General features: G+C 36.8%; 1 protein-coding gene across 1 annotated transcript in view; it reads left to right on the top strand.

Moving 5' to 3' along the window:
* Positions 1 to 13,940, top strand: part of LOC126419311 (39S ribosomal protein L46, mitochondrial-like) — a 34,842-nt gene extending 20,902 nt beyond the window's left edge. Inside the window, exons 4-6 of the mRNA XM_050086491.1 lie at positions 5,498 to 5,640; positions 9,717 to 9,845; positions 13,688 to 13,940. Coding sequence (XP_049942448.1) covers positions 5,498 to 5,640; positions 9,717 to 9,845; positions 13,688 to 13,837 — 422 coding nt within the window. The 3' untranslated portion in view covers positions 13,838 to 13,940. The remainder of the gene's footprint in view (positions 1 to 5,497; positions 5,641 to 9,716; positions 9,846 to 13,687) is intronic.
* Positions 13,941 to 15,106: the final 1,166 nt, after the last annotated feature.

The following is a 15,106-nucleotide window of genomic DNA, read 5'->3' as shown; positions in this document are numbered from 1 at the left end:
TTTCAAACATCTTCCACCAGTTTACATTGTCGGGCGCTTTCTCGAGGTCGACAAACACTAAAAAAGCATCTTGATTTTTCTTTGGTCTGGTGTCTTAACTCTTACTAAAGCCAGACTGATTATAATCTAACACATCTTCAGTTTTCTTTTGTATTCTTCTGTATATTATTCAATTATCAATAGACAAACTAAGGTATCAGGTAACAAAATAATGTTGTATGTTAAACTCAATAAGCTTTTGTGAAATTACTGTTTTATTTTATTTTTATGTGATTGCATTTGAAGTACACTACTGCCCATTAAAATTGCTACACCACAAAGATGACATGCTACAGATGCGAAATTTAACTGACAGGAAGAAGATGCTGTGATATGCAAATGATTAGCTTTTCAGAACATTCACACAAGGTTGGAGCCGGTGGCGACACCTACAACATGCTGACATGAGGAAATTTTCCAACCAATTTCTCATACACAAACAACAGTTGACCGACGCTGCCTGGTGAAACGTTGTTGTGATGCCTCGTGTAAGGAGGAGAAATGCATACCATCATGTTTCCGACTTTAATAAAGATCAGATTGTAGCCTATCGTGATTGCAGTTTATCGTACCGCGACTTTGCTGCTCGAGTTGGTCGACATCCATTGACTGTTAGCAGAATATGGAATCGGCGGGTTCAGGAAGGTAATACAGAATGCCGTGCTGGATCCCAACGGCCTCATATCACTAGCAGTCGAAGGCGTCTTACCCGGATGGCTGCAACGGATCGTGCAGCCACGTCTCGATCCCCGAGTCAACAGATGGGGACGTTTGTAAGACAGCAACCATCTGCATGAACAGTTCGACGACGTTTGCAGGAGCATGCACTATCAGCTCAGACACCATGGCTGTGGTTACCCTTGAAGCTGCAGGAGCGCCTGTGATGGTGTACTCAACGATGAACCTGGGTGCACAAATGGCAAAACGTCATTTTTTCGGATGAATCCAGGTTCTGTTTACAGCATTATGATGGTCGCATCCGTGTTTGGCGACATTGCGGTGAACGCACATTGGAAGCGTGTATTCGTCATCGCCATACTGGCGTATCACCCGGCATCATGGTATGGGGTGCCATTGGTTACATGTCTCGGTCACCTCTTGTTCGCATTGACGGCACTTTGAACAGTGGATGTTACATTTCAGATGTAGCTGTACCCTTCATTCGACCCCTGCGAAACCCTACATTTCAGCAGGATAATGCACGACCGCATGTCGCAGGTCCTGTACGGGCCTTTCTGGATACGTAAAATGTTCGACTGCTGCCCTGATCAGCACATTCTTCAGATCTCTCACCAATAAAAATGTCAGGGTCAATGGTGGCCGAACAACTGGCTCATCACAATACGCCAGTCACTACTCTTGATGAACTGTGGTATCATGTTGAAGCTGTATGGGCAGCTGTACCTGTACACACCATCCAAGCTCTGTTTGACTCAATGCCCAGGCATATCAAGGCCGTTATTATGGCCAGAGTTGGTTGTTCTGGTTGTTCTGGGGACTGATTTCTCAGGATCTATGCACCCAAATTGCGTGAAACTGTAATCACATGTCAGTACTAATATAATGTATTTGTCCAATGAATGCCCGTTAATCATCTGCATTTCTTCTTGGTGTAGCAATTTTAATGGCCATTAGTGTATGTTCTGCTAGAGAGTGAACCGTACTGATTATTTGCATGTTCATAAAAAGAGAGATGTATAACACTAGCAAAAAGTGAGACTGACTTTGGGTTGGGAGTACAAGTCCTGTTTTAAGTAAATATGATTCCAGTGAGAAAACTTCCTCTGTTCCAGATGCTTTGACAGAATATCAATAATGACAGCAAGTGGACAAGTAATTTCCCATAGTATGGACAATATAGATTTTGTGTCTGTAAACGTGTATATTAAAAGGCCAGAGAATTTACTGATGCTGTGGATGATTTCATCAAAACAAAGCTGACCAATCTCTTCAGAATAGAAGTTCTGTCTTCATAAGAAAATAAACCAAACTATCCTAGTACAGATTGTCAGGGATTTTCCTCAAACATCATTTCAGTTGTTCAGTTGCATGCATTGTACAGTGAAAAGGTGAAAGTTCTATCAGTTATCCCAGTATCCACTTTGAAGAAAACTAGCTTGCACCAAATTTCACGTGCATTAAAACACGTGGTGTAAAAAGCAAGATGTGCCCAGATAGTCAGTTCCACACCTATTACTTATTACTAGAGATATTTGTGTATGTGTTTATTGCAAATTTTGAACTTCAAAATGGCTCTGAGCGTTATGGGGCTCAACTTCTGAGGTCATTAGTCTTTTGAACTTCACTTGTTAGCTTTTAAGAACTTGCTTGATTAGTGACATGACAAATGCGAAATCATTTGTAATATGTGATGCAGAGTCAGGTATCTGTTGGCTTCAGGAATGTGGACACTGCTCTCACAGACATTTGGTTTGGAAAATATAACAAATGACTATAAAGTTACATATGGAGGAGGTTAACTGCATTAACAGGACGTATGTGAATTACTGTCAAAAAATTGATTCTCTGTATTTTACTGAACTAGAAAAAGCTTACTTCCAGGAAAATGGACGACAGAAAGTACCGTAATTAGAGGAATTTAAAAGTGTCTGCACACACCACAACATCCCCATGGTGCACAGTCAACTCTGTTAAAAATAAAGTTTCGCTCTCATTTGTTTTGTTTTTATGACCTTTCAGTACCTTAAGGGGCCCACACCCTGTGTATCTAACCCATGTTAATGTAGGCAAGTATTTGACCCATTCTTGAAAAAACTATTTGATGTAGGATCTTAATATTTGTACTGTATGTTACATGATGCTAATAGTGTCAACTGTACTAAAATCTAATTTATCCATTTTATAGTTATTAAGAAATATTTTTTGTGAACTTTCTAATGGGGGAATATTAATGAATGTAGTACCAGAGGTAGCTTTTTTGTTATGCAGAGTCTCTGAAAATTTCATTCATTTGTCTATGATAGTTTCTGATATGATGGAGCATATGTACTGAAAATTTTAGTTTGTGGGAAATTGACTTTAAAGAAAAAAACTTTTGAAATTTGTTACTTACAGTTAATTAAAACTGTCCTGCTGCATATGATAGCCCTTCTTTAGCCTCTAGCATGTCTTTCGGTTTCCTTTTCACATTCCTGGATGTTTGTCTTGCTTTCTTGGCCATATTAGATGCAGACCTGTTTGCACTGGCTATCCTCATTTAATTGCAGTGTTGCAGCCCAGTGATCATATTTTCACCAGGATTAATTCCCAGCTTGTTCAGTACCCAACACATTCCGGCACTACCACAATTGAATGTAATAACAGCATCATGAACCCCTAGTTTCATTGTATGCACGTCTACAAATACAGTTTTAGGAAGGCGGTTCCAAATTATGCTGTTGAAACATTCATTTGGGTTCTGTGTCTGCCCGTGCAGACATTTCCTTAGAAGGTCAGGATGAGCCAAGTCTCTGAAAATAGGTTTAACTGCAGTAATAACAGTAGCAGGAAGAGAATGCTGGTGAGAATAAGATTCTCCAGTTGCCTGAGCCCTGTTGTATTAGCACCACAAATGTTTTCCTGATGGACACAATCCATGACATGGCTTATCATCAGTAGAGGACTTACTGGAGAATATGTCCCAAACATCTCTCTTCATTGCCTCCAAAGGTCCCGAGTTCGAGTCTCGGTCCAGCACACAGTTTTAATCTGCCAGGAAGTTTCATATCAGCGAACACTCTGCTGTAGAGTGAAAATTCCATTCTTTCTAAACTTGTTTCCTCTAAATTGTCGTTTCTTGAAAATGCCTTTATGTTTCATCATCTTCAGTAAACACAACTAAACACATGTAAACAAGCACTACAAATGTAATTATAACAACTACTCACAATCACACTTGAACAAAACTAACTTCGTGTTTGAAAGCATGTTGTTTACAAACAGCAGAAACAAAAGAGTACCGATCGTTGCATTCCAAGGATAGCCAACACAAAAAAACCCTAACATGCAATGTAGGGGATATGTTGTGTTGTTGCTGTGGTCTTCAGTCCTGAGACTGGTTTGATGCAACTCCTCCATCCTACTCTATCCTGTGCTAGCTTCTTCATCTCCCAGTACCTACTGCAACCTACATCCTTCTGAATCTGCTTAGTGTATTCACCTCATGGTCTCCCTCTATAATTTTTACCCTCCACACTGCCCTCCAATACTAAATTGGTGATCCCCTGATGCCTTAGAACATGTCCTACCAACCGATCCCTTCTTCTTGTCAAGTTGTGCCACAAACTCCTCCCCAATTCTGTTCAATACATCCTCATTAGTTATGTGATCTACCCGTCTAATCTTCAGTATTTTTTTGTAGCACCACTTTCGAAAGCTTCTTTTCTCTTCTTGTCCGAACTATTTATTGTCCATGTTTCGCTTCCATACATGCCTACACTCCATACAAATACTTTCAGACACGACTTCCTGACACTTAAATCGATACTCGATGTTAACAAATTTCTCTTCTTCAGAAACACTTTTCTTGCCATTGCCAGTCTACATTGTATATCCTCTCTACTTCAACCATCATCAGTTATTTTGCTCCCCAAATAGCAAAACTCCTTTACTACTTTAAGTGTCTCATTTCCTAATCTAATTCCCTCAGCATCACCCGACTTAATTTGACTATATTCTATTATCCTCGTTTTGCTTTTGTTGATGTTCATCTTGTATCCTCCTTTCAAGACATTTTCCATTCTGTTCAAGTGGTCTTCCAAGTCCTTTGCTGTCTCTGACAGAATTACAATGTCGTCGGCAAACTTCAAAGTTTTTATTTCTTCTCCATGGATTTTAATGCCTACTCCGAATTTTTGTTTTGTTTCCTTTACTGCTTGCTCAACACACAGATTGAATAACATGAGGGAGAGATTACAACCCTGTCTTACTCCCTTCCGAACCACTGCTTTCCTTTCATGTCCCTCAACTCTTTTAACTGCCATCTGGTTTCTGTACAAACTGTAATTCTTCATACTAGTCATGGACCGAGCGAGGTGGCGCAGTGGTCAGCACACTGGACTCGCATTTGGGAGGACGACGATTAAATCCCACGTCCGGCCATCCTGATTTAGGTTTTCCGTGATTTCCCTAAATCGATCCAGGCAAATGCCGGGATGGTACCTTTGAAAGGGCACGGCTGACATCCTTCTCTAATCCGATGAGACCGATGACCTTGCTGTTTGGTCTCTTCCTCCCAAACAAACAACAACAACAACATACTAGTCAAGGACAATATTTTAATATTAGTAGTATGTGATTATAGATTTTTTCTTTCGTTACTTGAATGTCAAAGATTTTTAACTTGTCTGTTGTATGTTACATTTGATGATTAAGAGAAAATATTTTTTGAAAATAATGTGGTGAAATTATCAATTTTTGTTAATGAGTGTGGTATACTAAATTAAAATTTTTCCCACAGATGCAGATCGTAAAGGCAATAAGAAATCACTGGAACGTTGTTTATCAACAACTTTAATGCTTTTGGGACAAATGAAAATTGGTAATGGCCATGTGTGGGCATTTCCTCAAGGCGTGCGTGTTGAAGGTGAAACAATGCGACAGGTATTTTTACACATACAGTTCTCAGAAACATATTCATTTTTAAATATATTAATAAATTGAAAATGAAATTAACATAACAGTACAAGATGATGATTAAAATACATTGAAGATAGGTGAGGCAATACTCACTAATGATGCTGGTAGATTTCCCATATAATTATTGAATAACTCCAAAATGAATGATAGGTATGAATTTAAGCAAAAGAGGGCAAAATTTTGTTGCACAAAAATCAATATTGTCTCCACATATCACAATCCATTACCTGTTTTGCCAAATTTCAATTAACCGGCCACACAGTTTCATGAGTTTACGATATTTCAAGTGTAGTACATCAGTGTAACTGATTATAAAATATCATCACTTTGATAAAAATAATCTCGCGCATATTTCTTGGAGAAATAACTTTACCTCACCTACAATGAAAGAGTAATGCAAACAAGAGAGATTGACAAAATTTGAAATTTTGAGGCTTTGGAGAACTTAAGTTCCTAGAGAAATGAACAAGGAAAATACTAGAGGCCTAATAACTGTGTTACATGCTAGTTTCATTGGTAGCTTACCAGATGAGATATGTGCTGAAACTTAATATTTTGTTTTGTGTCAGGACTTCAACCTATTGTTTTATTGCTTTTAACCACACTTGTCTCTCCAGATTTTTGTGAGAACGCTAAAGTTGTCATGCAACTAACCCAACATACCATGAAGATTACCATTTTATTTTTCTGAAAACTTATGTAACATAACTGTCATTGCATCTGTTTTTCTACAGTTCTATCACATACTTAAGAAAAATTAATCCAAATGTAAAGATACAAGGGTTGCAAATCAACTTGTTGAATGATCGTTTTTTAAAGCATTTTGAATGTTATGAAATTAAGCTTTTAATGCCAACAGACAGAAGTATAACTTTTATGCTGATGTCATATAGAGCCTGGTGTTGCATCCAGCACAACAGTGACAACAGGAACATATGGTTTCATTGTATGTTCCATGTTCATACTTTCTATCTGTAGTGGAACATCACAGTTTCGTACAGTCCCATCTCTCATCCCCTACTCACACTTACCCATTGTTTTTTACCATTTCTCTATCCATAGTCTACACTCTTACCTGTGCATCTTCCTCCACCTCTTTCCATTCCATGAACAGGGGTGGCAGAAAGGTGTGGGGGTGGGGGGGGGGGGGGGAGTGGGAGGTGCTGGTGCTAACCTAAATAAAAAATATGGAAGATACAATTCCAATTGGTTACTGTTATGAAGAGTTTCATCCCATTGAATATAGCTGGAATACTATATATGTAATGTTGTGCCATCTCTATATCACTGAAAATGGCATGTTCTTGCTTTACACTGTTCCTCACTTGTTATAGTTGGTAGTTGAAATATCTACTATTACATACTGATCAAGTATACTAAGATCTTTAATGGATGACCAGTCAGAGGACTTCGTAGTCCAAGATGGCACAGTAACGTATCATAATTGGGTGTCACTAATACTCTCTGAGACTCAGCAGTATTCTGTTGGAGTATGTAGATCGTGTACTACTCTAGAAAGAGGAGGAGCTTTGACTGCAGCTTTTTATGGCTGTGCAGTAATGCAGTAATGATGATTTCCGTTTCTGCAGTCTGGCTTAAAAACTGTGCCATTATGCCGATGCCTCTTCTTAAGTCTTTCTCTTCTTGTATATCCCGGCTTCTTGAGATCCCTTGTGAAGAGACATGATACAACAAGTTCCGCAGTGGTGTTGAACAATCACTGAAGTTACACAACAGTTAATAATTTAACTTTTGAAATTGCCGGTTTATTGGCATTTGTGGAAAGAAAAACACTCTCATGCAGTCAGCAAACTTTGTGTAACATTTTGTGTGTGTAATGGGCTTTACTACATCGCAAATCATTCTAATGAATTAATTAAGCTGCCTTACAGTGTTGCTAGGCAACATAATCAATAAAGTGGTACATGTCTCAATTTAAACTGGACCTCGATATTTTGAATAAACTTTTGCTTAATTTTTGTCAAAATCAGCACTTGTCTCAAAATTAATTTCCAACTTCGTGCTTTAAGTCCACACACATTTGCAACTATTGTACGTGATTTACTGGACAGCTCAATCACGCGCTGATGTGTAACATATTTCAAACCGAGCATGCAGGTTTCAGTTTTCCCCAATGGGGTAAACGACTCTTTTGTAATAACTTGGTGTGTCTTATCTTATGTAAAGTTTAAATGAAACTGGATTTACTCTCCATTCAGGTCAAGGTCACAAAATAAAATTCACCACACAGGTCAGCGAACTGTACACATGCACTTTTAGCACTCTTAAGTGATAACTCGTCTCAGAGTAAAAGCCGCACATAAATTCACACTTTTTTTATGCATACAAAATTCAAAACACCTTTATATTAAATAAATTATGGCATGTAATTACTAATTAAACATTTCCAATTCTGAATAAACTTCAAGAACTTGTATTTCATAATCAATAAAATTTTATTGCCTGAGAGAAACTATTAGTTTGCTAAAACGGATTCAGATTACAGTCAACTCTTGTCTAGATGATGACATCATGAACGACTCTTGCTTGGAATAAATGAAATACCTGTATTGAAAAATACTGTCCATTGAGTAATTTACTGATTTTCATAACAAATTTGGTGCCCCTTCCACTGCTACACCATTTCAGATGAGGCCTTCTTGGTGTGTAGTTGGCAGACCTGTATGCTTTGATACTCTGTAGTATTATACATGAAATTCCCAGAAATGATTTCTTATTCTTAATTCATTCTTCCAGGCATACATTATAATGCGTAGGTTTTTCAGTACTGTTTCGAAACGCCTTGAATGTAGTGCATAATATTATAATTTATCGTTGATAAACTGTGCATGAAGCTCAAAACAGTGAATTTGTTATGCAGAGAATTGGAACACGCAGTGTTAGAGAGAAAAGTGTAACCCTAAAATTTTGATTTAAGGATGTGTACTTGTTCCACAAATGACAAATTGACTAGTCAAATGAAAACAAGACAGATGGAAAAAAGTAAGTAAACTGTTTGTTTTTTCAAGTGTAATTGCAATAACTGTTACAACATTTATCCCATTTTGAGAAAAGATGATCAATGCCTTCATGGAAAAATGTTTGTAGTTGCCTACAAAACTGTGATAGTACCCATGTGTACACCTCTTCATCTGAAGCAAATCGTTGGCTGTGAATGTCTTTCTTTAGGGCTCCAAAAATATGGCAATTGCATGGGGAGAGATTAGGATTGTATGGAGGACATGTAAAGGCTTTCCTGAGTAACTACCGCTTTGTAGTCAAAACAGTATTTGGAGGTGGGGTGCTGGGGGGGAAGCACATATTGCCAAGCTGCAAAAATTTCTTTAGTAAGCCCCCAACACATCCACTATAGAGTCCCGGTATCTCCCCATCTGATGTTTTAGGAGCCCTGAAATAAGACATTCATAGCTTCAGACAAAGAGATGCATGCCTGTGTACAATCATGGTTCTGTAGACAACTGCAAGCATTTTTCTATGAAGGCATTGGCCATTTTATCTCACAGTGGGATAAATGTAGTAACAGTTATGGTAATTACTTTTTAAATAATACACAGTTTTTTTACCTTTTTCTGTCTGTCGCCTTTTTATTTGACTGCCGGTTATACTAAAGGTGGGCAAAATGTGTTTTGTAAATGAAAATCTTAGGAGAACAGAAGCAAATGTAAGACAAGTAGGAATGATTCCAGAAATACACATGTGATGGGAAGAGCTCTTGGGAATGGGGAAGTAACCAGTGGTAAAGACATCTTAGAACTTTGGGGAAAGTTGATCATTTTACTTATTTTCAGTAAGAATCTTTGCTTGAGTATATTTTCACGTAATAGTCTTCATAACTAAAACTCATATTTATTTATTTATTTAAAAAAAGAAAACAGCACTTTGCTGTGCTGTTCAGGTACTAAATCAAAATATTTATCATTTTACTTGAAAATGTTTTCAAGTGTACTTAAAATGACTTGTTTAAAAGACACTTAGGAAATTCTGAGAAAGTTATTTTTTTTTCCCTTCTTGTTCTGTAGGCTGCAGAGCGAGTCCTTAAGGAAAGTTGCGGAAATAATTTAAGGGTTCAGTTCATTGGAAATGCTCCATGTGGATTCTATAAGTATAGGTACCCAACAGCAGTTCGCAATGAATCAGTTGGAGCTAAGGTAAGGTATTTGAAGCTTCACAAACCAGAATTTTGTTTGAAGAACAAGTAGGTAGTACATTAATAATGAAATAGTGTAATTTGTTTTATTACATGCAGGACATTTAGAACTCATCCATAAGGTTCTACTGATATATTCCCATGTAGTAGCGAGCAACTGTTGACACTGAAGCCCTAGCTCATACCACATCATTAAGAAGGTGCTGTTTGTTTTGTCTTAGAACTATGTACCGTATGACTAAATAAGGGTTCCTACCTTTTTACTCAGTCTGAAAAAGAAAGCAAACATTAAGTGTTCTTCCTTTTTGTATTCCATGAGGTCAAATTTCACTGTGTTGAGTCTGCATATTTAACTGATTTCATAATTTCTCCAGTAATTTTATTTGTGATTTCCCTTACATTTTAATATAATAACTTACGTTGTTGTAAATGCCCTTGGAGGGGGGGGGGGGGGGTGGGAGGAGGAGGAGGAGGAGGAGGAAGTTGCCTGTAATATGAGGGGAATAAGAGGTTAGTGACTTTAAATCATCATGCCATATTGCTTGCAAAGTATTGGTGTGCTCACTTTCATGAATCTGGTATTTAATCACTACATAAGCAGAAAGTCGAGAGTTGGAAGACTTAATCACGGTAGACAAGCAATATCAATTTATTTACTGTACCATTTTAGCCCAGACAGAGTATTACTAGCATTTGTCCTTTTGTGTTATTATTATTATTATTATTTCTCTGGGACCATTTAAAACCATGTTAAATCCTCTTACATTTGACATTGAGCTTTGCTTTCTTTGAAGCCCAGATTTCTTTCCTTCACTCTTTGTGAGTGGACTTCTTTACACACCTCCATCTAAGGGCACAATGTCTACTTTTTGGTTGCTCATCTTGGTGTAGCATGTTCGACGCTATATTCTTACGGAAGCTATCTGTCTCACAGGTGTTGTCAGGCTTTATTTGTGCGTTTGGAAGTATTCTCAGTATTTTTAAACAAGGGCATTGTTGTGGTTATGGGATTTGAATAAAAAAAGTGGAGGATCTTCTTGATCAACCTGTTCCTTCCATTTGTTTGAGATGACTACCAAATTGCACACATTTTTTGGAGATTGAGTCTGTAATTTTTTGTATTTTGCCTTAAACTTCCGTATTGGATCTTTTGTGGTGGATACTATTCTTGTAATAGGATCCGATGATCACCATAATGATATTGCACTCTTTTCTCTCAAGTTCTTCAAGGAGGTCTTTATTTGCATTAAGAGATAATGTTTCAGCTGCATACATAACTACTGGCTTCAGAACCATTTCAGAGTGAAGTATCTTAGTGTTTAGTGAAAGACGTTTTTTATTGTCGATATAGGTGACATTTGGTAGGTGCTTCAAGTTTGTTTATTCATTCCTTTAGTGCTTCCTTGTCCAGTCCATTTTTCATGCAGATCTCACACAGTTACTTAAATTTGTCTGCACAGCTAAAATTTTTCTTCACTGCTAATGTCTTCATATTTCGTCTAGGGATGTTGGAGGCATCTCTGATGTTAGTTGTTCTGTTTTTTTCAAATTATGTCTGCAGGCCAATTCATTCGTTGGTTTCCTTTAACAGTTTGATTTGAATCCTAGCAGTTTATGTGTCATTATTCTTGGATATAAGGTCCATCCTTTATGCAAAAAACTGTTTTTTTCATGTGACCAAAACACCTCTGTGCCATTATCAGTGGGTTTTCTGTATTCAAATCTAACAAATCTGAATATATTGGAAGTGATAACTCATCTACGAAAACTAGGCCTAAAGACAGTTTTTGTTTGATTTTGTCAGTACCTTAATTTTACATTCCGAGGTTATGTCAGACAATTTATACATTATCCTATACTTATAGCTTGCCATCTGCAACCAAATGATTTTAACATGAATTTTGTTGGTGAAAAGTTATAAATGAATACACTACACTCTACACTCTGCACATGCACACTTTTGAACACATTAAAGGGACCTTATGAAAAGATAACGCAAACAGCTAAAAATTGTGCGCACTTACACACACACACACACACACACACACACACACACAACCTACCTTGTCAGTAAAGTACAGTGTACTAAAACTGAACACCTGTTTGCAGAAGAACGTTAGGAATGAAATAGGAACAAAACATTATGAGTAATACTAGTAATTTAATACTGTTTAAGAAGCAGTTTAAAACATGAGAACTGTTTTTGGTTTTCGCAAACAGATTCGAAAGAAAAACTATGTTATTACAATGATCACTAAAGATAATTTAATATAAAGCGTGAAAGATGTGGTCTAATCAAGATTTTTGTTATAGTTTGGAAAGACATTACATAACCTATATTACTTGAAAACATTTCTGCCTACGGGAGAGTTTTCATTTCTCATTTTGAGAAACTATTTTACTAATAAGAGGAACCTTTCTAAGTCCTTAATGGGCCTACACACCACCTGCTGTTTGTGGCAAAATGGCATCATGCAAGGTTAAATGCTTACTGGCTAACGTTTATGATGTCATAAGAAAGGCAGCTTGGTCATTCAGCATGAACCAGTAAATATCTGTGCAACCAATATTTTGTAATCCCACGCATTAGAGACAGAGTAAAGCAACAGCTCGTTAAATCTTCAAATGGTACTTTCATTGCAATTTTAGATTCAGTTACTTCCTTTTCTGTCCTTGTAACTGAAAATCTGCCAACTTCGTTATCATGACTTACATGAGTTTTATAGGAAGAAATAATTTATTCACTAAACTATGAGAGTGTGTTTATTGGTAGTACCTATCATGTTTGAACTATTCTGCTTTGGTGTAACATTCATTTATTTTTTATTTATCACTTCTTTTCATCACTGGCAGTGATTTGTTAAAGTGGAGAACGTCATGTTGCGACATGGTACAGAGTCTCCATTAAACTGGATAAGCCAGTCTAAGGTTAAATTATTATCCTCTGTTATGTGTATTTAGTTTAGTGTAAGTCCCACGTGCTTGGGAAATATTCAAAGATGGGACAAAGAATGAGTGTTTTGTAGGTGTCTCCTACGTAAATGCCCTCAGAGCATGCCAAGTTACAAACCTGAAATTAGTTTCTTTTCTAGTTTGGGACTTCCACTTTTTAGAATGTTGTGCTGTCTAATCTCGAGGTGTCTATCTCCATAATAATCCCATATTACCGGCAATGTTATGAAATGTATTTCAGATGTAATTTACATCTGCAAACTGGGTATATCAGTTCTTTCACAGGCATTGTCTATTTTATGTGCTGAAAAAAACACGGCTTTTCAAATCAATATCATGGGCGCTTTTAGGACAAACAAAACTGGGTAGCTATAAGTAGTTTGATCCATTTAATATATAATGCAAGTGTTTGAAAACTTATGAATCTCTTTCAATACTTTGCTATGAAAACTATTCAGAATATTACTGCTAGGAAGGGCCATGGTACTGTGAGCAAACTGCAGAGATTCAGAGACATCTGTTGGTTCATGCTGAGTGACCAAGCTGCCTTTCTTATTATGCACCTTAGCCAATCAGCAGACTGAGTGGATTACAGAAACACGTAACAGGAAGCAGCATTCACTCTAGCTTTGGAGCTCTTGCACTTTTTCTAGCTAAAGTACACACATTCACTCACAAATCATCAGATGCACTCAACACACACTGATGAGGGCACTTAAATCACTTCTTTAGAAGAACCGTGTGTCTAATTTTGCATTCCTTCCTCTCACTTATGTTAACATAACAATTTTTTTTATAACAACTCTATTTTCATATCATCATGCATGAAATAAAATTTATCAGTTTTATTACATTCTGAAAAGTATATTATATGCCATTTTTCTCCGACAGGTGTTTTTCTTCAAAGCTCGGTACCTTTCTGGTGACGTCAAAACAAATAAGAATAAGTTAAATGATTTTCAGTGGCTCAATAATGATGAACTTCAGTCCATTTTGCATAGAGATTACTATCGCAGCATCAGTCAGTTTCTTGTAGTTTGATTAGAATGCAGAGAATGTGAATGGTTCTCATTTTACAGTATTTATTTTGTAAATATGTGTTTAATAAAGTTTGTTTGTAAATAAAAGGATTTGGATACTGTTACAGTGTGTTTTTAATAATGAGTGCTTTGTATATGATTCCTTCTTTGTATGCACCCTTTTAGATAATTTCGCAGTTTCCTTCTCCACATATTATATACTATATGCATTTAAGTATATTTACGAAAATACGTACAAATGTCTATCTTTATGAAGCGCCATTTGAGTTTCATTTTGTTCATGTAGTAGAATTTTCTGCAGTCATGTTGAGACAACCCTTATTTTTCTGTCTGTATTGATCATATATTTTAGTGATAGGGGATATGAACTGTCTGAAATATATACTTATTATTTGGAAAGTGCTAATTATTTTCTTATAATGATTCCCAACTCCCAATTTGAATGTTGATGTAACTGTTTGTACCTATGAAGTGACTCAAGACACATGAACAAATAGAACCTACGGTTGACGGAAACATTAATTTGTAAATCTTACTTACTTTTTTTTGTATACTCAGTTTGTTAAACCAGCTTCAAAGAATTAAATGCGGTTCAGGAATTAAATAGCAAAGGTCCTCCCCACCCAACCACTTAAATGTTTTCTCCCAGAACAAGGGAACATTATTATGAAAACTGTGTATATGACATCAGAAAGCATGTAGGAACAAGATGGATGTGTACCACTGATGTCTGAAATGCCTAGAAAAGTCTAGAGGAAACCTTTGTCCAGCATTTAGTTGATGCTGGTGAAGTTTTATATCTTCCCTGTACCACTTTTCTGTGGGTGTCTTGTTTTAGTCAGTATCATACAAATGAAAGTGGAGAATATTGTCTGATATGGCAGTAAATTTTCGTCCTGTAGGATTTATTGCCTCTGAATTTAATTGGGTTCTGCTAGGGGCTGGCTGTAGGGTTGGAAAATTGCTGCTGACCTTATATATAATAGCTTCTGCACTGTTGTCAATCAGATGATCAATAAAAACTCGTGAAACTGTGCTGATAAAAACTAACAGTTTCATACTTGTGTAATATCTTCAGTGAGATAGTTACTCAACAGGTCAGTGGATATTATTCCTTCATTAGCACATCAGAAATGAGATAAACATATCACTGAATGCCATTAAAGTAGGTATATAACTTGACAAGAGTAGCAATGTGAGAATGAGGTTAGAAAACTCACTCTTTGATCGCCACATGAAGTAAGGGAGAAAGTAGCTGTTTAATAGAAGA

This window comes from Schistocerca serialis, chromosome 9 (genome assembly GCF_023864345.2).
Source record: "Schistocerca serialis cubense isolate TAMUIC-IGC-003099 chromosome 9, iqSchSeri2.2, whole genome shotgun sequence".
Classification (NCBI taxonomy): Eukaryota; Metazoa; Arthropoda; class Insecta; order Orthoptera; family Acrididae; genus Schistocerca; species Schistocerca serialis.
This window is presented reverse-complemented; position numbering and strand designations above follow the sequence as displayed.